Source organism: Anolis carolinensis, unplaced genomic scaffold (assembly GCF_035594765.1).
Source record: "Anolis carolinensis isolate JA03-04 unplaced genomic scaffold, rAnoCar3.1.pri scaffold_12, whole genome shotgun sequence".
NCBI lineage: Eukaryota > Metazoa > Chordata > Lepidosauria > Squamata > Dactyloidae > Anolis > Anolis carolinensis.
Genome location: NW_026943823.1, coordinates 7121593 through 7145866, shown reverse-complemented (window position 1 = coordinate 7145866; position 24274 = coordinate 7121593). Strand labels below are relative to the sequence as shown.

The following is a 24274-nucleotide window of genomic DNA, read 5'->3' as shown; positions in this document are numbered from 1 at the left end:
CAACATAAACGGGCCGGCAGAACGTTGGATAAGCGAATATGTTGGATAATAAGGAGGCATTAAGGAAAAGCCTATTAAACAGCAAATTAGGTTATGATTTTACAAATTAAGCACCAAAACATCATGTTAGACCACAAATTTGGCAGAAAAAGTAGTTCAATATGCAGTAATGCTATGTAGTAATTACTGTATTTACGAATTTAGCACCAAAATATCACGATATAGTGAAAACATTGACTACAAAAATGTGTTGGATAATCCAGAACGTTGGATAAGCGAGTGTTGGATAAGTGAGACTCTACTGTACATATAATATTTATAATATTATGATGTAATACAACATAAGAATGATAATAATAATAATAATAATAATATCTATATATATAAAAGGGTAATGAAATTTCGGCCTAGGACAAAACAACAATACTACACATTCCAGAAACACTAAACTTGGCAGCACAATCCCTCATCTATGCCTCTACGTTCATACAACAAAAATAAAAGAAAAATAAAATCCTAATTAGAGGGAGAGGAATAATTGTTTGTATCCATTTCCTGCCAGTTAAAAGGCTAAGCTTCATCCACTTGGTCTCCTAGCAACCCACTCAGCCCAGGGGACAGGCAGAGTTAGGCCTCACTTAGGCCTCTTCCACACTGCCTATAAAATACAGATTATCTGATTTGAACTGGATTATATGGCAGTGTAGACTCAAGGCCCTTCCACACAGCTATATAACCCATTTATAATCTGTGTGTTAAAGTACTGAGCTGCTGAACTTGCGACCAAAAGGTCCCAGGTTCAAATCCTGGGAGCGGAATGAGCGCCCACTGTTAGCCCCAGCTCCTGCTAACCTAGCAGTTCGAAAACATGCAAATGTGAGTAGATTAATAGGTACTGCTCCGGCAGGAAGGTAACGGCGCTCCATGCAGTCATGCCGGTGGCCACATGACCTTGGAGGTGTCTATGGACAACGCCGGCTCTAATAATATAATATATTGTATATACATATAATATTTATAATAATATTATGATGTAATACAATATAATAATGATAATAATAATACACTATTATAATTGTATATTTATATTACATGCAATATTACTAATAATATTACAATATACTATTACAGTACAATATAGCAATAATATAATATATTGTATGTAAATATAACTTGTCAGCCACCCTGAGTCGCCTTCGGGGTGAGAAGGGCGGGATATAAATGTTGCTAATAAATAATAAATAAATAAAGCAAGCTAACAACATTTGTTACATTTGTTTTTCATTTCTCCAAAGAGGAAAGCAAGGAAAGTGTCTTGTCAAAGGCTTTCATGGTCGCGTGGTTGTGAGTTTTTCGGACTGTATGACCCTGTTCCAGGACCAGTAGCATTCTCTCCTGATGTTTTGCCTGCAAACAATCAAGTGCCAGTCAACACCTCCCAAACAGAGGTTGCCTCCAGGCAACAAAGGCCAGGCCACCTCTATGCAGATACCCTCACTGATTGACTTGACAAACTTCACCTCCCAAACAGAGGATGCCTCCGGGCAACAAAGGCCAGGCCACCTCTATGCAGATACCCTCACTGATTGACTTGACAAACTTCACCTCCCACACAGAGGATGCCTCCAGGCAACAAAGGCCAGGCCACTTCTATGCAGACACCCTCACTGATTGACTTGACAAACTTCACCTCCCAAACAGAGGGTGCCTCCAGGCAACAAAGGCCAGGCCACTTCTATGCAGACACCCTCACTGATTGACTTGACAAACTTCACCTCCCAAACAGAGGGTGCCTCCAGGCAACAAAGGCCAGGCCACCTCTATGCAGATACCCTCACTGATTGACTTGACAAACTTCACCTCCCAAACAAAGGATGCCTCCAGGCAACAACAGCCAGGCTAACTGTATGCTGATGCCCTCACTGATTGACTGTGCAGCTGCAAGGCTACTCAATGCTATTCATGCTTGCTAATTGCAACATTCAAACTCTCTTCAAACAGACAAGGGTTCTTTCTCCCACCCTTTCAAAACAGTAAAATACCACCCACAGATCACTAAGAAGGCATGGCAACTGATATCTGTGATAATATTTAGTTTAAAATGAACAGAATGTATCCAACCAGCAGGTTCACATATTTTGGGTTAAGAAAGCAACATCAGAATGGAAACTTCTCCTCACCTGTTCCTTTGCTCTCGTGCTCTTCTCTTCGCCGCATTCGGCTAAACCTAATCTGGATTAAAAGTATTCGCTGCCATGATTTTCTCAGATTGAGTACATTCTTTGGATGGTCATTTCGAAGAACTTGCCCCTGTGTTCTTAATATTAGGACAGCGAGAGAAAGGATTGTGCCTCATTTCTTAAAGGCTGTGCCAAGGTGTCAGCGGAAAGTAGCCACCGGGGATCAGATTGGCCACCGGTTTCTAAACGGCTTGAGAAGACGAAGCACACCAATTGGCCGGTTGAGCAAATCTCTTGTAATGGATCACTCTTCTGGTCAGTCATGTGTTGTCTTAATCCCGGGATCTGACTTCTGTGTCCTGTGGAAAAATGCAGCCACTCTCCAGTCCAGGGACAGACTTTTGCTACCTGAGTCAGAGAGGAATGTCAGGTGAGTCCCCTCACCGCCCTGTATATTAAACCCAGAAATAAACAAACACCAAGTAGACTAAAAATGCTAGATACAATACATCCAGGAACTAAGGTAAAGGTTTTTCCCTGACATTAAGTCCAGTTGTGTGTCCGACTCTCGGGGTTGGTGCTCATCTCTATTTCTAAGCTGAAGAGCCGGCGTTGTCCATAGACACCTCCAAGGTCATGTGGCCGGCATGACTGCATGGAGTGCCATTACCTTCCCACCAGAGCTGTACCTATTGATCTACTTACATTTGCACGTTTTATAATTATATATTATACTAGTTGTGCCCGGCCACACATTGCTGTGGCTTAGTCTGGTGGTATGGGAAATAAAGTATTGAGGAATTGGTGGTAGTTAAGGTAAAAGGTAAAGGTTCTCCCCTGGCATTAAGTCCATTATCAATGGGTTATATAGCTGTGTGGAAAGGCCTTGAGTCTACACTGCCATATAATCCAGTGCAAATTAGATAATCTTTGGAAGAGGCTTAAGTGAGGTCTAACTCGGCCTGTCCCCTGGGCTGAGTGGGTTGCTAGGAAACCAAGTGGGCGGAGCTTAGCCTTCTAACTGGCAGCAATTGGATAAAAACAATTATTCCTCTCCCTCTAATTAGGACTTTATTTTTCTTTCCTTTTTGTTGTATGAACTTAGAGGCATGGATGAGGGGTTGTGCTGCCAAGTTTCGTGTTTCAAGAATGTGTAGTTTTGTTGTTTTGTTCTAGGCTGAAATTTCATTACCCTTTTATATATATAGACATTAGTAAAGGTAAAGGTTTCCCCTGATGTTAAGTCCAGTCATGTCCGACTCTGGGGGTTGGTGCTCATCTCCATTTCTAAGCCCAAGAACCGGCGTTGTCTGTAGACACCTCCAAGGTCATGTGGTCGGCATGACTGCATGGAGCGCCGTTATCTTCCCGCCGGAGCAGTACCTATTGATCTACTCACATTTGCATGTTTTCAAACTGCTAGGTTGGCAGAAGCTGGAGCTAACAGCGGGCGCTCACTCCGCTCCCGGGATTTGAACCTGGGACCTTTCGGTCTGCAAGTTCAGCAGCTCAGTGCTTTAACACACTTCGCCACCGGGGCTCCTATATAATATATTACCTATACATAATACAAAAATATTAAATGTATTTATATAAAATGCATATTAAAATGCACAGAACTAAGGGCCCTTCCACCCAGACATATAATCCAGAATATCAAGGCAGAATGACCTACAATATCTGCCTTGAACTGGGTTATCTGAGTCTGCACTGCCATATATTCCAGTTCAAAGGAGATCATGTCTGATTTTATTCAGTTGTTTTTGAACTGCCAGGTTGCTATACTAATAATATAATATATTGTATATACATATAATATTGATAATTATATTATAATGTAAAAGGTAAATGGTAAGGGTTTCCCGTGACGTTAAGTCCAGTCGTGTCTGACTCTGGGGTTTGGTGCTCATCTCCATTTCTAAGCCAAAGAGCCGGCGTTGCCCACAGACACCTCCAAGGTCATGTGGCCACTGGCATGACTGCATGGAACACTGTTAGCTTTCCGCCAGAGCGGTACCTATTGATCTACTCACATTTGCATGTTTTCAAACTGCTAGGCTGGCAGAAGCTGGGGCTAACGTTTATATACTAAAGTGGTATAAAAATGCTAGTACAGGCAGTCCCCGAGTTACAAATGACCCATAGTTAAGAACGGGGGCGAGACAACAGACAATGAGAGAAATCTACCCCTCGGAAGGGAAACCCACTCTTGAAAGAGTTGTGATAACCCTTCCCTATGCTATCCAAAGAACAAATGTACAACTTGTGACTTGCAAATGCAACTTAAGAACAAATCTACAGAATCTGTCTTGTGTTGCTGTGAGTCTTTCGGGCTGTATGGCCATGTTCCAGTAGTATTCTCTCCTAACGTTTCACCTGCATCTATGGCAGGCATCCTCAGAGGTTTGTTCAGATGTCTATTGGAGGTGAGGCAAGTGGAGTGTATATATAAGTGTTGTTGTTGTTGTTGTTGTTGTTGTTGTTATTGTTGTTGCTCTTCATAATAATAATAATAATAATAATAATAATAATAATAATAATAATGGGCCGGGCCGTGGTTAGCAGCCAGCTACAATAAATCACTCTGACCAAGAGGTCATGAGTTCGAGGCCAGCCCGTGTCGGGCTGGCCTCGACAATTAAAATTTAAAAAATAGCCCCTGCTCGTTGTTGACCTAAGCAACCCGAAAGATAGTTGCATCTATCAAGTAGGAAATTGTCAGGACCCAGGCTGCAGAGCACCAATAACCATGCGCAGAGACCAGAATCTATCTAATATCTTTATTAAAGGAATATATAAAGTCAATAAAAACAAGTGAAGAATATAGTTCAGAAGTAGACCTTTCAGGAAAGGTCAAATATAGTCCAGGAAAACAATGTCCAATATGAGATATTAAAGTCCAAAGTTATAATCCACTTCACCGAAACACACACTATTTGACAAGCAATAGTGTGGGGAACTGTCCATAGTCTTTGAGGCTTAGGTAAATCCGAAGGGAACTGGAAAACAAGGCTTGAATCAGAGAAGCAAGGTCCGTGGTTTAAAACACAAGGCAAGGCAAGACTTGAAACTTGGCAAGATCAAACTTGAAACAAGGCAAACATGAATCAAAAACTGAGTCCATAGAAGTCCATGGTACAAGGCTGGGCTGGAAACTTGATCCGGGATCTGGGAACTGGAGTACGAAGTCTACACACGATCTCACTCTTCAAGCCGACGAATTGACTCCGCAAGGATTCCTTTGCGGGCAAACATCTATATAGGATCTTGTTTTCCCGCCAAAGAACACTTTCTCTGGGGAACAAGAAACGAAACCTATGCTGTGTCCAGATGCATGACTCCTTAAACTTTCCCAAGGGAAACAGACTTAATCATCTAATTGTCTGGCAGCTATCCTGGTGCTCCGGCGAGTCGCCTCCCGAGCGCTTCTATCTTGATTATAATAATCCCGGCGAGAAAATGGGGGAGATTTCTGCTCAAGGCTTGTTTGGCTGACTTCTTGTGGGCAAACATCTTGCAGCTGCAAGGGCTCCAATTCTGGCTGAAACGGTGGGAAACCCAAGTTTTCCTCTTCATCTGCCTCAATAGTACCAGGAACGGGACTACATGGCCCATGAGTCATCACAGAAATTTAGGTACCACTTATATGTGGGGAGGCTAATTTACAACACCATAAAAATCATCCAGCCGCCGTTGGAATGAGGAAGTTGCCGTCGCAGTGGATGATGAAGGAACTGCTCCCCCTGTGGCCAGAATCAAGCATTCCCTCAGGAAGCTGGAAACTGGAGAAGGTTTAAATTGCCTCTGCGTCTGTTTATGTCTCTGTTCTATGTTATAAGGCATTGAATGTTTGCCTTATATGTGCACAATGTACAACGGGGTGAGAAGGGCGGAATATAAATATTGTAAACAACAACAACAACAATATTGCAAATTAAATATCCTCTCTGGAAACAGTAAGATTTAACATATTTTTAATTATTTAATTATTTAATTAATAATTTTATATATATAAATTTAATTATTTAATTACCGGTACATTTATTTTGTAATGTGTGTTGTCCCAATCTGGGAAGAAGACAGAATCAAAGTGGTGGTGATAATGAGTGGTTTGTGACCCTAATTGGAACACGCATTAGGTTACACAGCACGTCTCAGCCGGAAGCCAAGAGATAAGTGTCTGGGTTGAGCTCCGGTTCCGGAAAGCGCCCAGCTAGTTATAATCCACTCTCGGCTTTGAGAAAAAAACCTTGGAAAGCCGGTGCCGGAGTTGTCTATCTAGACCCGCCTTTGGGATGCATCATCTGGTCCTTCCAGCTTGCCTGGTGATGCAGGACTGGTTCTGGGTTTCCATAGCAACGGTTGCCAAGGAGACTCTCTGTAGTGGAATTCAGCCTCTTAAGTTGAGAACAAACGCTTCCTGTTAACTGGTTTGGACCTTTTAAATATATATAGATAGCATCTCTCCACGTTCCCATGTGTTTTGCCTTGGAGGCTGCCCATCTTGAGATGGATTCGGACGAGGAAGAGTGATGTATAGCCGGATCTGGATTTCATCCATCCATCATTTTTAAACTGTGTACACATTTTAAGCACCAGATTTTCCCTTCTGCTTCTTCTTCCAATGTTTGTCAACGAGGATGGAAAGCTGAGCTGGACAGGTAATAACAACAACAGGTAATGATTGACATTAGTCTAAGGCCCCTTTTATGCTGCCGTATAAAATCCAGATTATCTGCTTTGAACTGGGTTATATGATAGTATAGACCAGGCATGGGCAAACTTGGGCCCTCCAGGTGTTTTGGACTCCAACTCCCACAATTCCTAACAGCCGGTAGGCTGTTAGGAATTGTGGGAGTTGGAGTCCAAAACACCTGGAGGGCCCAAGTTTGCCCATGCCTGGTCTACAACTATTATGGGGTCCTCTGACATTTATATTTTGTCTTCAGCTAAGACTGGGACACAAAGCAGATCACGACAAACCGAAATACCGAAGATGCAAATAAGGACAACAATAATAATCTATGAAAAACCACCAACTGGATTTGTAATGAAAGTTTCAGAGACAATGCATCTGGATTTCCCTAGGCAACGTATTATTTTGAACTGAATTATTCAACATATAATTCATGCTGTACTAATAATATAATATATTGTACTAGCTTTGCCTGGCCACGCGTTGCTGTGGTTTATGCTGTAGAGTGTTGCTTTTTATTTACTGTCCCGATTTTAGAGATTATATTGTTCTGTATTATTATACCACAGTAATTATTACATATTATATTTATAATCTTATATTATCTGCTTAGAACTGGATTATATGAGGCCCCTTCTAAAATGCACACTGAAGTGGATTATATGGCAGTGTGGAGTCCAGATAATCCAGTTCAAAGCAGATAATATAAGATTCTAAATGGGTTATATAGCTGTGTGGGAGGGCCTTGAGTCTACACTGCCATATAATCCAGTTAAAATCTGATAATCTGTATTTTATAGGCAGTGTGAAAGAGGCCTAAGTGAGGCCTAACTCTGCCTGTCCCCTGGGCTAAGTGGGTTGCTAGGAGACCAAGTGGGCGGAGCTTAGCCTTCTAACTGGCAGCAATTGGATAAAAACAATTATTCCTCTTCCTCTAATTAGGATTTTATTTTTCTTTTCTTTTTGTTGCATGAACGTAGAGGCATGGATGAGGGGTTGTGCTGCCAAGTTTAGTGTTTCTGGGATGTGTAGTTTTGTTGTTTTGTCCTAGGCTGAAATTCCATTACCCTTTTATATATAGAGATTGTATATACAGTAGAGTCTCACTTATTATTATTTATTTTATTACAATATTTATATCCAGCCCTTCTCACCCAACAGGGGACTCAGGGCGGCTTACAATAAAATGCATATATAAAAATTATACAGTGCAATATATATCAGTTAAAAATTATTATTAACTTACATCAGTATTCATAAAATACACTATAAAATACTTATCCAAGCCTCGCTTATCCAAGCCTCTGGATAATCCAAGCCATTTTTGTAGTCAATGTTTTCGATATATCGTGATATTTTGGTGCTAAATTCGTAAATACAGTAATTACAACATAACATTACTGTGTATTGAACTACTTTTTCTGTCAAATTTGTTGTATAACATGATGTTTTGGTGCTTAATTTGTAAAATCATAACCTAATTTGATGGCCATGCAACATGGCCATACAGCCCGAAAGACTCACAGCAACCCATTGATTCCTGCCATGAAAGCCTTCGACAATGCAATGTTTCCATTCTCGTCTGTTGTGTTGCAGTTAGTTGTGCAACAGGTTAAATAAAGAGGCAGGGCTTTAATGGCATGGCTCCTTTAAATTCTCCTTTTCTCTCTTGCCAAGTCTGGCCATTAATGATAACTTGGAGAAAGCAGCATTTCCAGCCTGGCACCAAAAAGATAAAAGCTTCTCTCACCAGAGAAGGAAGCACAGAAAGAGGCTCCTGATAAGAACCAAGCTGTTGAAAGGATCAACCGGCCGCTGGCCTGCTCAGTCTAGAAGAGAACAAGAGCCGGTCAAAGGGACTTAGTTAAAGTTTAGCTTTTAGAGGTGCCACCAACAATTAGATTCTGTTTACATAGTATTTGCTGGGGTGATATATAGCGTTTTAAGCGTTTGGATTGGGAGGGTGTGTTGACAACCTCTCTGCTGTTTCCAGGGCTTGGTCTCTCTCCTTCCTTCTCTATTTAGAGGAAAGGGCTTGGATTTGGAGTAGAAAAATGTAACTTTACCAACCAAAGTGGATTTTCAGTTGGAAAGACTCCATGGCTAGAATCCCGTAGCCAACATTAGCTAAAGGGTTCTGGAAGATGATGCTCAAAATAATGTTTCCAAGGTGGTGTCTATCTTCTGAAGTAGCCGAGGCCAGAATTAAGAAGATGTTGAACACCGGGCTCCCGGTGGCGCAGTGTATTAAAGCACTGAGCTGCTGAACTTGTGGACTGAAAGGTTGCAGGTTTGAATCCTGGGAGCGGAGTGAGCTCCCTCTGTTAGCCCCAGCTTCTGCCAACCTAGCAGTTCGAAAACATGCAAATGTGAGTAGATCAATAGGTACCGCTCCGGTGGGAAGGTAATGGCACTCCATGCAGTCATGCCTATGGCCACATAACCTTGGAGGTGTCTATGGACAATGCTGGTTCTTTGGCTTAGAAATAGAGATGAGCACCAACCCAGATGTGCCTCCTAAGAGAAGGAATGGGGAAATGTCTCGGAGAGAACAACCACAAGCAATTGCTGCTGGAAGCGATTCTTATTTCATTTATTTATTTACTTATTTATTTACAATATTTATATTCCGCCCCTCTCAACTTGAAGGGGACTCACGGCAGATCACAATGGATCATAGGGTGGATTCTCCTCATTTTTCTAGTCATTGCAAGCCAAGGATTTATTTATTATTTAATTACCCTATTTATATTCCCCCCTTCTCACCCCAAAGGTGACTCAGGGTGGATCACAATGCACATATACATGGCAAACATTCAATGTCATTAGACATATGACATCTATAGATAGACACAGAGGCAATTTAACATTTTACAGCTTCTGGCTTCATGAGGTTATGCTCGATTCCGGCTATGGGGGAGCTGCCGCTTCACTGTCCACTTGTGACACCAAGTCCTTGATGGAGTACTTCCTCATTAGTCCACACACTGCTGGAAGGTTTTATGGTGTTGTAAATTAGTTTAATTAGCCTCCCCGCATAAAGCAGTACCTAAATTTTCTACTTGACAGATGCAACTGTCTTTCGAGCTACATAGGTCAACAGCGAGCTAGACTATTAAAGGTCAGGAACTCACTCTGACACAGGCAGGCTTCGAACTCATGACCTCTAGGTCAGTAGTGATTTAATGCAGCTGAATACTAACCATCTGCACCACAGCCCAGCTCATAAGGGTTGGAAGCCCTATAAGGATTGCTATAGACCGGGCATGGGCAAACTTTGGCCTTCCAGGTGTTTTGGACTTCAACTCCCACAATTCCTAACAGCATCAGGTCCCTTCCTTTCCACCTTCAGCAGTTTAAGGTGAGGTTGTTGGCAATTGTGGGAATTGCAGTCCAAAATACCTGGAGAGTTGAAGTTTGCCCATGCTTGCTATAGACGGTTTTGGAGAACATTGGGGCACATTGCATATTAGGGGTGTGCAAAGCTTCAGAGCTCCGTTTCATATTTCGTACATATGTATGGATCGTTAATACAAATCTCCAAGTTACTAATTGAAATGGGACCCTCTCTAAAGCATTACTAAACAAAAAAAAGGTAAAAACTTTTTTTAAAAATCCTAAAAATTAATGGATGATCAAAACATTCTGAAACTTGGCAGGCTTAAAGTTGTAAGTGTTGCCTGCAGGTGTGGCAAATTTTATCCCGATAGACAGAGAAGCAAGCTTTTAAATTTCCCCCTGTTGCCGCTAATGGAACACATCTCAACAAAAACAATTACAGGGTTGTTGTATGTTTTCTGGGCTGTATGGCCATGTTCCAGAAGCATTCTCTCCTGACGTTTCACCCACATCTATGGCAGGCATCCTCTGAGGATGCCAGAGAATACTTCTGGAACATGGCCATACAGCCCGGAAAACATACAACAACCCTGTGATCCCGGCCATGAAAGCCTTCGACAACACAAAAACAATTACGAAGCTTTGGAGATTTGGATTATGAAATGAAACGGGACCCCTCTGATTCTTTACGAAACGAAGTGGGCGGCATCCAAATCTCCAAAATGAAGTACTAATCAGACTTCGGTCGCTTTGCACACCTCTATTTCATATTTTTCTGCCAACCTAGCAGTTCGAAAACATGCCAATGTGAGTAGATCAATAGGTACTGCTCTGGCGGGAAGGTAACGGCGCTCCATGCAGTCATGCCAGTGGCCACATGACCTTGGAGGTGTCTACGGACAACGCTGGCTCTTCGGCTTAGAAATGGAGGTGAGCACCAACCCCCAGAGTCAGACATGACTGGACTTAATGTCAGGGGAAACCTTTACCTTTTTATTTCATATTTACAAAGGATGCTGCTCAGGATGGAAGGGACACTAGGACATGTTGTACAACACCATGACTAATGGAGAGGACGGAGAGCCAAAGATGGTTGCCAAGGCTGCTTTCTCCATGGAGTCCAGCTGCCAGGATCTAATCCCTTGGCTTGAACTCCTAGTTTGCAACTCGTTGTTCCCGTTTGTTGGCTGACCTTGATTTCTATTCAGAACGAGAGTGGACATAGGAGGGCAGGTGGAGGCAAGAGTGGACAGACTTTCCCTGCAACTTTCGCATATCCTTGAGATGCCTGGCATTTGCACATTGCCATGCATCTCAAATGCCCATTAGCATGCCTACACGCTCCTTACTTGTTCTTGCACACATAAAAGAGCTTGGGAAGTATGCTTTGGCTGGAGATCCTGGAGGCTTTAGTCCACAAAAAATAATGTTTTCTGACTTTTTACACACCCCAAGCTGTAGTGGCATGAAAAATACAAGTTGGGCTTTGCTACTAGTTGCAGCAAAGTACTTGTCTTGGGGAAGTTGCTGAGGGACTAGTATGGTTAAGTGCTACAAGGCAACCCTATGTACTTTGAAACTGCATTATATGGTTAGTGTAGACTCATATGGTTCTGTTCAATGCAATTAAGGAGTCTGCACTGATTGTATAATGCAGTTCTTGGGTTTTGTGGGATTTCTGGGCTGTATAGCTGTGTTCTAGCAGCATTTTCTCATGACGTTTTGCCTGCAACTGTGGCTGGCATCTTCAGAAGAACTGCAGTTCGTATCACAAAGAATAATGCCTCTCCTTTGTGAGCTGTAAATGTTATTTTTATAGTCACAGCAGTGTGTGCATCCCACTCAGGCACTTATGAAAAATGGAAATAAAGGAGTCCAGTAACATTAAATTACCAACCAGATTCCCAAATGTTTCTGTCCAAGTTGGGGTTCCAAGATGAAGGCAAAAGTCACGCCGTCAGGTCATGAGAACCCAGCATGGGACAATGCCTTCTTTCTGCAGTCGGGACACTCCCCGCTCTTCCTCGGCCTGATGGGAAGGATGATTTCCTGTTTCAATACAATATAAAATACTTGAGCCATTCGTCCACAAGACCTTGTGCATGAACTTTAATCCGAACCGAGTCCGTTACCTTTCTGCAGAAGCGGTACCTATTGATCTACTCACATTTGCATGTTTTTGAACTGCTAGGTTGGCAGGAGGGAATCATGGTTAGAAGTAGTGAAAGACTTACAACCATTCTGCATAGCTTAGAGGTAAAAGCAAAGGTTTTTCCCTGACATTAAGTCCAGTCATGTCCGACTCTGGGGGTTGGTGCTCATCTCCATTTCTAAGCCGAAGAGCCTGAGTTGTCCATAGACACCTCCTAGGTCATGTGGCCAGTATGACTGCATGGAGTGCCTTTGCCTTTTTGCAGAAGCAGTACCTATTGATCTACTCACATTTGCATTTTTCGAACTGTTAGGTTGGCAGAAGCTAGGGCTGATAGCGAGAGCTCACTTCGCTCCCTAGATTCGAACCACTGACCTTTCGGTCAGCATGTTCAGCAGCTCAGTGCTTAACCTGCTGTGTTATCGGGGCTCCATAGCTTAGCCAGACTAAAATCAGTTCGCCAATGCTGTTTATTCAATATTTCAGAGCCAGAAATCCTTGCAGAGAGATTGTCAGTAAATCCTCATCTCTCTTTTTGATCCAGATCTTGTCCGAGCAAGGATTAGTCACAGGTGAATCCAGTCCCCGTCCAGGTTCAAGGCTGCTTTCTGTGCTGCCTTTCCCCAGATGCCCAGCTGCCTCCAGACCGTGACTATATTTGGAATCTTCCCATGTCCTACTGACTGATTTTCTCCCAGAGCCATGTTATCCCCGGGGCCCTAGTGCCGCACACTATTGTGGAGATCTCAGTGCAAGCGTACACTGAATTTGGGGGTGCTTGGCCCTTTAAGAGATTTTTTTTATTACCCTAACTTTCTCTCCCACAGTATTTCTGATATTTTCCAGAAAGTCAGACAAGATTAATTGCACCACAGACAGGGAGATATTTAAGCAATTGTCTATTCTCACGTCTTGCAATTGCAAAACGCCTTTGTTCTCTACATTTAGGGAATTCTCATTGTGCCGAAGACAGTCATTGCCACACAAAATCCATATCTATATATACAAAGTCAAATAATATATGTTTGCCTGGGTTGTTGTGTGTTTTCCAGGCTGTCTGGCCATGTTCCAGAAATATTCTCTCCTGACGTTTCACCCACATCTATGGCAGGCATCCTTAGAAGTTGTGAGATATATGGGAAAAACTAAGAAAAATAGTCATTGCCACACACAAAATCCATATCTATAGATGCAAAGTCAAATAATATATGTTTGCCTGGGTTGTTGTGCATTTTCCGGGCTGTCTGGCCATGGTCCAGAAGTATTCTCTCCTGACGTTTCGCCCACATCTATGGCAGGCATCCTTAGAGGTTGTGAGATATATGGGAAAAACTAAGAAAAACAGTAATTGTCACACACAAAATCCATATCTATAGATGCAAAGTCAAATAATATATGTTTGCCTGGGTTGTTGTGTGTTTTCCAGGCTGTCTGGCCATGTTCCAGAAATATTCTCTCCTGACGTTTCGCCCACATCTATGGCAGGCATCCTTAGAGGTTGTGAGATATATGGGAAAAACTAAGAAAAATAGTCATTGCCACACACAAAATCCATATCTATAGATGCAAAGTCAAATAATATATGTTTGCCTGGGTTGTTGTGCATTTTCCGGGCTGTCTGGCCATGGTCCAGAAGTATTCTCTCCTGACGTTTCGCCCACATCTATGGCAGGCATCCTCAGAGGTTGTGAGATATATGGGAAAAACTAAGAAAAACAGTCATTGCCGCACATAAAATCCATATCTATATATGCAAAAGTCAAAGAATATATGTTTGCCTGGGTTGTTGTGCGTTTTCTGGGCTGCATGGCCATGTTCCAGAAGTATTCTCTCCTGACGTTTCGCCCACATCTACGGCAGGCATCCTCAGAGGTTGTGAGATATGTGGGAAAAACTAAGAAAAGAAGGTTTAAAATTTGAGAAGTATATTAAAGTCATACTAAGTTTAGGATTTTGAACTAAATTACTGGATTTACTAAAAGGGCAAGACGGTTTATAATGAAATGACTTAACATGGACCCAAGGAAAAGAAGAACGGAAGTCAAACCATTTTTATCTTTTTATTTCTTTATTTTTTCTATATATTCTTATTTTTTTTCAATTTTTCAATATTTTTTTCTTTTTTCCCCTCTCTCCACTATCTTTTTCACTCTTCTTTCCTATAAATCCACATGTTCTCACACTATCGCTGTATATCTTAGCTAAAACCTTAATAAAAATGTACAGTAGAGTCTCATTTATCCAAGCCTCACTTATCCAAGCTTCTGGGTTATCCAAGCCATTTTTGTAATCAATGTTTTCAATATATATATATATATATATATATATATATATATATATATATATTGGTGCTAAATTCGTAAATACAGTACAGTAGAGTCTCATTTATCCAAGCTTCTGGATAATCCAAGCCATTTTTGCAGTCAATGTTTTCAATACATCGTGATATTTTGGTGCTAAATTCATAACTACAGTAATTACAACATAACATTACTGCGTATTGAACTGCTTTTTCTGTCAAATTTGTTGTCTAACATGATGTTTTGGTGCTTAATTTGTAAAATCATAACCTAACTTGATGTTTAATAGGCTTTTCCTTAATCCCGCCTTGTTATCCAAGATATTTGCTTATCCAAGCTTCTGCCGGCCCGTTTAGCTTGGATAAGTGAGACTCTACTGTATTTTAAAAAAAGAAAGGAAGGTTCATATATCTGTTGAAGGTCCAGGGTGGGAGAAGAACTCTTATCAGTTGGAGGCCAGTGTGAATGTTGTAATTAATCACCTTAATAAGCATTGAATAGCTTCATCTCCTGGCCTCTTCCTGCCTGGGGTTATCCTTTGTTCAGAGTCGTTAGCTGTCCCTGATTGATTCATGTCTCACAACCTCTGAGGATGCCTGCCATAGATGTGGGCGAAACGTCAGGAGAGAAAACTTCTGGAACATGGCCATACAGCCCGGAAAACATAAAACAACCCTGTGATTCTAGCAATGAAAGACTTCAACAGCATATATGTTTGCTTGTTTGTTACCCAAAGCTAGTTGCCAGGCTGATAACCATATCCAAGAAGCTAGAGTTTAGAGATTAATTGTTGTAGGTTCGATTTATCTGCCCATTCAACAATCACTCCATCGATGATGCTTTGCCAGTATTATAATGCACTTTATTGACTATTTTAGCTGTGGATCTAATGCTTTACCTATGTTGGAAACCACCTTGAGTCCCCTTAGGGAGATAGAGTGGCATATAAATAAAGTTTTACTGTATTTATTATTATAACGTCACACTATTAAGTTATATTTCTGGCATTTCAGAGGGATTGGCTGGCGACTGCTAGAAGTGCTCTTTAGTTTTCTCGATGTTCAATGAGAGTCCGAGCTTCTTGTATGCTTCTCTTTAGAGCAGGGGTCTCCAAACTAAGGTCCGGGGGCCGGATGCGGCCCTCCAAGGTCATTTACCTGGCCCCCACCCTCATTTATAATATCATATTTTTATATCAGTTTTAATAATATAATATATTGTATATACATATAATATTGATAATAATATTATCATTTTATACAATATAATACTAACAGTAATACCATATAATAGTATTAATTATATGATATATATTACATATAATATTACAGTATAGTGGTATAGTTCAATATAGTATAACGCTAATATTGTGCTGTGCTAATAATATAATATATTGTATGTACATACAGCTGCTCTGAGTTCCCTTCGGGGTGAGAAGGGTGGGATATAAATGTAGTAAATAAATGTAGTAAATGAATAAATAAATAATTTTGGACTTAGGCTCGCCCAAAGTCTGAAATGACTTGAAGACACAACAACAACAACAACAACAACAACAACAACAACAACAACAATAATCCTAATTAACCTGACTATCTCATTGGCCAGAAGCAGGCCCACACTTCCTATTGAAATCCTGATAGGTTTATGTTGGTTAAAATTATTTTCATTTTTAAATATTGTATTGTTCTTTCATTGCTGTTGTTGTTGTTTTGCACTACAAATAAGATATGTGCAGTGTGCATAGGAATGTGTTCAGTTTTTTCCCCCAAATGATAATTCGGCCCCTCAACAGTCTGAAGGATTGTGGACCGGCCCTCTGCTTTAAAAGTTTGAGGACCCCTGGTTTAGAGTGACATGTAGGTCTTCTTCTGACTGCGCACAGACTACGTTATCATCGGCATATTAGAGTTCTACAACAGATGTTGTTGTGACCTTGGTTTTGGCTTTCTACTGCTGAGGTCATATAATGTGGTTCAAACTGCCTGGTATGAGCTCCCGTTGCAAATCCTCACAGCAAACTCCCTTCATCGGGAAATTTCCAGGCTGAACTCACTCCTTGGCTCAGTCCCAAGGCAACATAAACACAGCTCGGGCCATTAGCTGGGAAGGATTATACTTGGGCATAGGCCAATAGAAAGTACTGTATATACTCGAGTATAAGCCTAGTTTTTCAGCCCTTTTTTAAGACTGAAAAAGCCTCCCTCAGCTTATACTTGGGTGAGGGTCCTGGTTGGCTTATATTTGGATCAGCTTATACTCGAGAATATATGGTACATTTATTATTTTCTCTATTATTATTGGTATTATTACATTTATTATTTTTCTCTATTATTGTTGCTACTATTACATTTTTTACTCTATTTTATTTTTATTACAGTAGAGTCTCACTTATCCAACATAAACGGGCCAGCAGAACGTTGGATAAGCGAATATGTTGGATAATAAGGAGGCATTAAGGAAAGGCCTATTAAACATCAAATTAGGTTATGATTTTACAAATGAAGCACCAAAACATCATGTTAGACAACAAATTTGGCAGAAAAAGTAGTTCAATACGCAGTAATGCTATGTAGTAATTACTGTATTTACGAATTTAGCACCAAAATATCATGATATATTGAAAACATTGACTCCAAAAATGCGTTGGATAATCCAGAATGTTGGATAAGTGAGTGTTGGATAAGTGAGACTCTACTGTATTAATACATTTATTGTTTCACTCTGATCTTATTATTATTATTATTATTATTATTATTATTATTATTATTATATTTATTGTTTTACTCTATTTATTATTACATGTATTATTTTCCTGTATTTATTATTATTATTATTACATGGATTATTTTACTCTATTATTATTAAAAGGATATATAAGCACATCTACATTGAAGAAGATGCAAATAATGATTTGATCAGAGTTGGACACTCTTATCTTAAATTTGAGCTTTATGTAAATATTCAAAAACCTTTAACCTTCTGATGCCTCAATTAATGTAATTTTATTAGTATCTATTTTTATTTCTGAAATTTACCACCCTCGGCTGATACTGGAGTCAATGTTTTCCCAGTTTTTTTGTGGTAAAATTAGGTGCCTCGGCTTATATTCGGGTCGGCTTATACTAGAATATATATGGTAATATACCACATTGTGGTCCATATAAAAGGTTCCTTTGGGCCTTTGTTTTGGACCACTCAATGGAAATATACTGTTGCTTGTTTTGCTGTGGATATTTGCAGCCAAAGGTAGCCTACCTCCTGCTGTTAAGTGACCCATGCACTTGCAATGAGTTGAAATGATAGCCAGTGGGAAGTCAATAGGATCTGCATAAACAAGAGAGAGAGAGAAAGTCTCCAATGCATTCCTATAAACCTAATTACCATGTTTTCCACATCTGTCTTTTGAAACAGGAAATCATCCTTCCCATCAGGCCGAGGAAGAGCGGGGAGTGTCCCGACTGCAGAAAGAAGGCATTGTCCCATGCTGGGTTCTCATGACCTGACGGCGTGACTTTTGCCTTCATCTTGGAACCCCAACTTGGACAGAAACATTTGGGAATCTGGTTGGTAATGTAATGTTACTGGACTCCTTTAATTCCATTTTTCATAAGTGCCTGAGTGGGATGCTTCCTTTACAAAATGAAAATCATAGCCCATAATAATTTCAGAGAACTGGGCTTTACAAGTATATTGTTATCTCAACATTGGAAAAACTAATCTACAGTAGAGTCTCACTTATCCAACATAAACGGGCCATCAGAACGTTGGATAAGTGAATATGTTGGATAATAAGGAGAGATTAAGGAGAAGCCTATTAGACCTCAAATTAGGTTATGATTTTACAAATTAAGCACCAAAACATCATGTTAGACAACAAATTGGACAGAAAAAGTAGTTCAATAGGCAGTAATGCTACGTAGTAATTACTGTATTTACAAATTTAGCACCAAAATATCACGATGTATTGAAAACATTGACTACAAAAATGTGTTGGATAATCCAGTACGTTGGATAAGTGGATGTTGGATAAGTTAGACTCTACTGTATTTAATATGTGGCTAACAAAGCCCAAGAGGCAGCAAAATACCCAGTGAAAAGCTGAAAATCCATTATTCGGCCTCCAATGTCCTATTCCCATAGGGTATGGCTCGAATGCATCTACACTGCAGAATTAATACCATTTTGACACCACTTGAACTGCTAGGGAATGATAGAAGATGTAGAGCCTTCGATACAGCTGTATAAAATCTACATTATCTGCTTTGAACTGGATTATATGACACTGTAGACTAAGGGCCCTTCCACACAGCCATATAACCCAGAATATCAAGGCAGAATAACACACAATATCTGCTTTGAACTGGGTTATCTGTGTTCACACTGCTATATATAATAACTATATACAGTAGAGTCTCACTTATCCAACACTCGCTTATCCAACGTTCTGGATTATCCAACGCATTTTTGTAGTTAATGTTTTCAATACATCGTGATATTTTGGTGCTAAATTCGTAAATACAGTAATTACTACATAGCATTACTGTGTATTGAACTGCTTTTTCCATCAATTTGTTTCATAACATGATGTTTTGGTGCTTAATTTGTAAAATCATAACCTAATTTGATGTTTAATAGGCTTTTCCTTTATCCCTCCTTATTATCCAACATATTTGCTTATCCAACATTCTGCCGGCCCGTTTATGTTGGATAAGTGAGACTCTACTGTATATATCTGGGATAAGCAGATAATCTGGAATCAGATCCTGGCATATAGGGCAGTGCAAAAGGGCCCTAGACACCTGCCCTCTTTTCATAAATTCTACCCTAACACTAACATTTGGGTCCCTATTCTACCATAGTTAGATTGACAGTTGGCCTCCTGATGTTTTGTATCAGCAAATGGGGAGGAGTCATGGAAGCTGATGGCCAAAACAATTGGGCCAAAGAACACTGGCATTCGGTTTTGAGAACTACTGCCTATTGTCCCACTATCTTCAACTTATTGTGATAAACACCCATATCTGGATTTGGGAGTGAAGCCCAATGGATGTGCAGCTTTGGATTTGTTTTAATGATTTTAACTGGAGATTTTTAAATACTATTTATATTTAATATTGTTTTAATGTTCATATATTTTGATTTTAAATGGCTGTGCTGTGGCTTGTATGTTAAGCCACTTTGAGTCCCCTTTGGGGGAAACAAAGCAGGGTATAAATAATGGGCCGGGCTGTGGCGCAGCTGGCTAGTAACCAGCTGCAATAAATCACTACTGACCGAGAGGTCATGAGTTCGAAGCCCGGGTCAGGTTAAGCCCCCAACCATTAAATAGCCCGGCTTGCTGTTTACCTAAGCAGCCCCGAAAGACAGTTGCATCTGTCAAGTAGGGAAATTTAGGTACGCTTTATGTGGCGAGGCTAATTTAACTAATTTACAACATCATAAAACTGCCAGCAAAACACAAGGAAAGGAATGAGGAAGTACAGCCACTAGTGGACAGTGAAGCAACAGCTCCTCCTGTGGCCGGAATCGTGAAGCTGGAAAAAAATGTTAAATGCCTCTGTGTCTGTCTCTACTGTATGTTGTTTATCTGTTGGCATTGAATGTTTGCCATATATGTGTTCATTATAATCTGCCCTGAGGCCCCTTCGGGGTGAGAAAAAAGGGCGGAATATAAATACTGTAAGTAAATAAATAAAATATCCCAGTTCATAGTAGATAATGTGGTATTTTATTCAGCTGTGTGGATGGGGTCTCTGGGCCCTCTCACGCTGCTATATAACCCAGAATATTAAAGCAGAAAATCCCACCATATCTGCTTTGAACTGGATTATTTGAGTCCACACTGGCATATATTCCAGTTCAAAGCAAATAATGTGAGATTTTATTCAGCTGTATGGAAGGGGCTTAAGATGAGACATAAGAAGCAGGTTTAAAACCCGTGATTAAAACTACCCTGTTTTCCCGAAAATAAGACAGTGTCTTATATTAATTTTTGCTCCCAAAGATGTGCTAGGTCTTATTTTCAGGGGATGTCTTATTTTTCCACAAAGAAGAATTCACATTTATGGTTGAATTTTTAAAAAATGAATATGTATTATCTACTGTACAGTAGTGGTCATCACAAACCATCATAACCAAACCGTGAATCCTTTCAAGAATTTCTATATTATATTTTATCGCTATACTGTTTTTAAATTACTGTTTTAAATTTCTGTTTGTATGTAAATTTATGTTGTTGTTGGGCTTGTCCCTGTGTAAGCTGCCCTGAGTCCCTTCTGGGAGATGGAGGTGGGATACAAGAATAAAGTTATTACCCTGTTTCCCCGAAAATAAGACATCCCCAAAAAATAAGACCTAGTAGAGGTTTTGCTGAATTGCTAAATATAAGGCCTCCCCCGAAAGTAAGACCTAGCAGAGTTTTTGTTTGGAAGCATGCTCGGCGCCCGCCAAACAAAACACCATAGCATGCAGGATTGGTACATGTATATACCAGTTGCATATGGAAATAATGGTAGTAACAAGAAATTCTTGACAGGAGTCACAGTTTTTCTGGTCTAGTTATGTTGGTTTGTGATGATAACTACTGTACAGTATAGAATAAATGTTCGTGTTTTTTGTTCAACAATAAATGTGAATTCTTTTTCATGGAAAAATAAGACATCCCCTGAAAATAAGACCTAGCACATCTTTGGGAGTAAAAAATGATATAAGACACTGTCTTATTTTCGTGGAAACACGGTATCATATTATTATTATTTCTTGTTACTACCTTTATTTCCATGTACAACAATCTATCCTGCATGCTTCCAAACAAAAACTTTGCTAGGTCTTACTTTTGGGGGAGGCCTTATATTTAGCAATTCAGCAAAACCTCTACTAGGTCTTATTTTCTGGGGATGTCTTATTTTAGGGGAAACAGGGTAGCTGGTGCCATGGTTTTGGCAGAATAGATACACCTGGGTTCTGTATTGAGGAGGAGTCCCAAGGAATTCATGCCAGGGGAAGTGGCGGGCGCTAGGACCCAGCGGCGCCGCCCGGGCCGAGCAGGCAGGCAAGCAGGCAGGCAGGCAGGCAGGCACACCTGTTTCCTGGGCTCCGCTGGACAGACGGGGCGGACGGCGGAGGGAAGGCTGGCTGGGCGCTGACTCGCCTCTTCGCTTCTTTCTCCCTTTCTCTTTCTCCCTCTCCCTTTGCAGGCCGAGAAGAAGGGCCCCTCCGGAGGAGAGAAGCCCCCGCGTCTTCCCTGGGGCTTGGCTCGCTTGCTTCGGTGCAAAGCTGGGATTCGGACTCGGGTCGGCGCCTGGGAAGGAGAAGAAGGGCTGTCGGGAGAGGCAAGGAGCCATCCTCCGAGGAGGAGAAGGGCTGGCTGGAAGGAGAAGGATCCAGGTCTTGGACTCTATAAAAAGGAGAAGAAGGGCTTGCTGGAAGGAGAAGGATCCTGCCCCTGACCTGCCCATAAAAGGGGAAGAGAAGGCTGTTTGGAGAGAGGGAGACCCGGACTCTGGGCTCCCCATAAAAAGGGAAAGAAGGGCTTTCTGGAGAGAGAAGGATCCAGGTCTTGGACTCTATAAAAAGGAGAAGAAGGGCTTTCTAGAAGGAGAAGGATCCAGATCTTGGAGTGTCTAGAAGAAAGAGAAGAAGGGCTTTCTGGAGAGAGAGAGAGATCTTGACTCTGGGCTGTCCAAAAAAAGGGAAAGAAGGGCTTTCTGGAAAGAGAAGGATCCAGATCTTGGACTCTCTATAAAAAGGAAAAGGAGGGCTTTCTAGAGAGAGAAGGATCCAGGTCTTGAACTCTATAAAAGAGCTTTCTAGAGAGAGAAGGATCCAGGTCTTGGACTTGATAAAAAGGAGAAGAAGGGCTTTCTGGAAAGAGAGAGATCTTGACTCTGGACTGTCCATAAAAAGGGAAAGAAAGGCTTTCTCGAGAGAGAAGGATCCAGGTCTTGGACTCTCTATAAAAAGGAAAACGAGGGCTTTCTCAAGAGAGAAGGCTTCAAATCCTGGACCGTCTATGAAAAGGAGAAGAAGGGCTTTCTGGAAAGAGAAGGATCCAGGTCTTGGACTCTATAAAAAGGAGAATAAAGGCTTTATGGAAAGAGAGAGATCTTGACTCTGGACTGTCCATAAAAAGGAAAACGAGGGCTTTCTGGAAAGAGAAGGATCCAGATCCTGGACCGTCTATGAAAAGGAGAAGAAGGGCTTTCTGGAAGGAGAAGGATCCCGCATCTGATCTGCCCATAAAAAGGAAAAGGAGGTCTTTCTGGAAAGAGAGAGATCCAGACTCTTGGCTGTCCATAAAAAGGGAAAGAAGGGCTTTCTAGAGAGAAAAGGATCCAGATCTTGGACTCTATAAAAAGGAAAACAAGAGCTTTTTCGAGAGAGAAGAATCCAGATCTTGGACTCTCTATAAAAAGGAAACCGAGAGCTTTCTGGAGAGAGAAAGATCCAGATCTTGGACTCTATAAAAAGGAGAAGAAGAGCTTTCTGGAGAAAGAAGGATCATGTACCTAACCAGCCCATACAAAGGGAATGAAGGGCTTTCTGCAGAGACAAGGATCCAGATCCTGGACTGTCTATAAAAAGGAGAAGAAGGGCTTTCTGGAAAGAAACACCCAGTTCTTGGACTGTCTATAAAAAGGAAAACGAGGGCTTTCTGGAGCGAGAAGGGTTCTGCGCTTGATCAGCTCATAAAAAGGAAAGAGAGGGTTGTCTGGAAAGAGAGAGATCTGGACTCTTTATGGTTGTCCATAAAAAGGGAAGGAAGGGCTTTCTGGAGAGAGAAGGATCCAGATCTTGGAGTGTCGTGAAGAAGGAGAAGAAGGGCTCTCTGGAGAGAAAGTTCCTGATTCTGGGCTGTCCATAAAAAGGAAAAGGAGGGCTTTCTGGAGAGAGAAGGACTGTCTATCAAAGGAGGAGAGGGGCTTTCTGGAGAGAGAAGGACTGTCTATCAAAGGAGGAGAGGGCTTTCTGGAGAGAGAGAGAAGGCTCCAGCCCCTGACCTGCCGTGGAGGAGACCCTTGGAGGAGACCCAGAAGGGAGAGGAGTCTCCTGTCACTCCATTGAGGGCCCAGCATGGAGCCGGCGGGTGACCCCCCGATCGTCCGCTGGCTGGAGCCGATGCCCTCCTGGAGCCAAGAGGGCCCCCCCGGACCGGTCCTGCGCAAGATGTCCGCCCAGCCGGTGACCCGGATCCACCCGCCGATGGGCATCATCTTCACCACGCTGCTGTACTGCGGGGAGCTGGTCTCGGCCTGCGTGGTGAGCGTGGCCTACAGCCGCTCGGAGGACCTCTTCTGGCTCTCCCTCACGCTGGTCCTGATGCTGGTGCCCTGCGTCATGGACCAGCTCACCCTCGTCTTCGTCCACCGGGACCTGACCAGCGACAAGCCCTTCGTCCTCTTCATGCACCTGCTGCTCCTGGGGCCTCTCATCAGGTGAGGAGGGCTCTGGGGAAGGTCCTTTTGGGGTCTACAAAGCTCTGGACCAGGGGTCCCCAAACCTTTTAAACACGGGGCCAGTTCACGATCCTTCGGACCGTTGGAGGGCTGGACTATAGTTGGCCACTGAGCAATAATAATAATAATAATAATAATAATAATAATAA

General features: G+C 41.6%; 2 protein-coding genes and 1 long non-coding RNA gene across 5 annotated transcripts in view; 2 read left to right on the top strand and 1 right to left on the bottom strand.

The window, feature by feature from the left end:
- arl13a (ADP ribosylation factor like GTPase 13A) overlaps window positions 1-6577 on the bottom strand; it is a 37175-nt gene extending 30598 nt beyond the window's left edge. Inside the window, exon 1 of one of the 2 annotated variants that reach the window (XM_062963809.1) lies at window positions 6430-6577. The gene's annotated coding sequence lies outside the window, so the exon portion shown is untranslated. Of the gene's footprint in view, window positions 1-2180; window positions 2622-6429 lie in introns of those variants that run through there. The other variant, XM_062963808.1, reaches the window with a different exon arrangement.
- Window positions 6578-6625: 48 nt separating this feature from the next.
- On the top strand, window positions 6626-22282 carry LOC134294049 (uncharacterized). Its single transcript, XR_010001034.1, has 3 exons — window positions 6626-6841; window positions 18082-18233; window positions 21867-22282. It is a non-coding gene; the product is annotated as an uncharacterized LOC134294049 (long non-coding RNA).
- Window positions 22283-23134: 852 nt separating this feature from the next.
- Window positions 23135-24274, top strand: part of xkrx (XK related X-linked) — a 38662-nt gene continuing 37522 nt past the window's right edge. For both annotated transcript variants that reach the window (XM_062964092.1, XM_062964090.1), the window contains exon 1: window positions 23135-24104. In XM_062964092.1, the coding sequence (XP_062820162.1) occupies window positions 23743-24104 (362 nt within the window). In that variant the 5' untranslated portion in view covers window positions 23135-23742. The remainder of the gene's footprint in view (window positions 24105-24274) is intronic.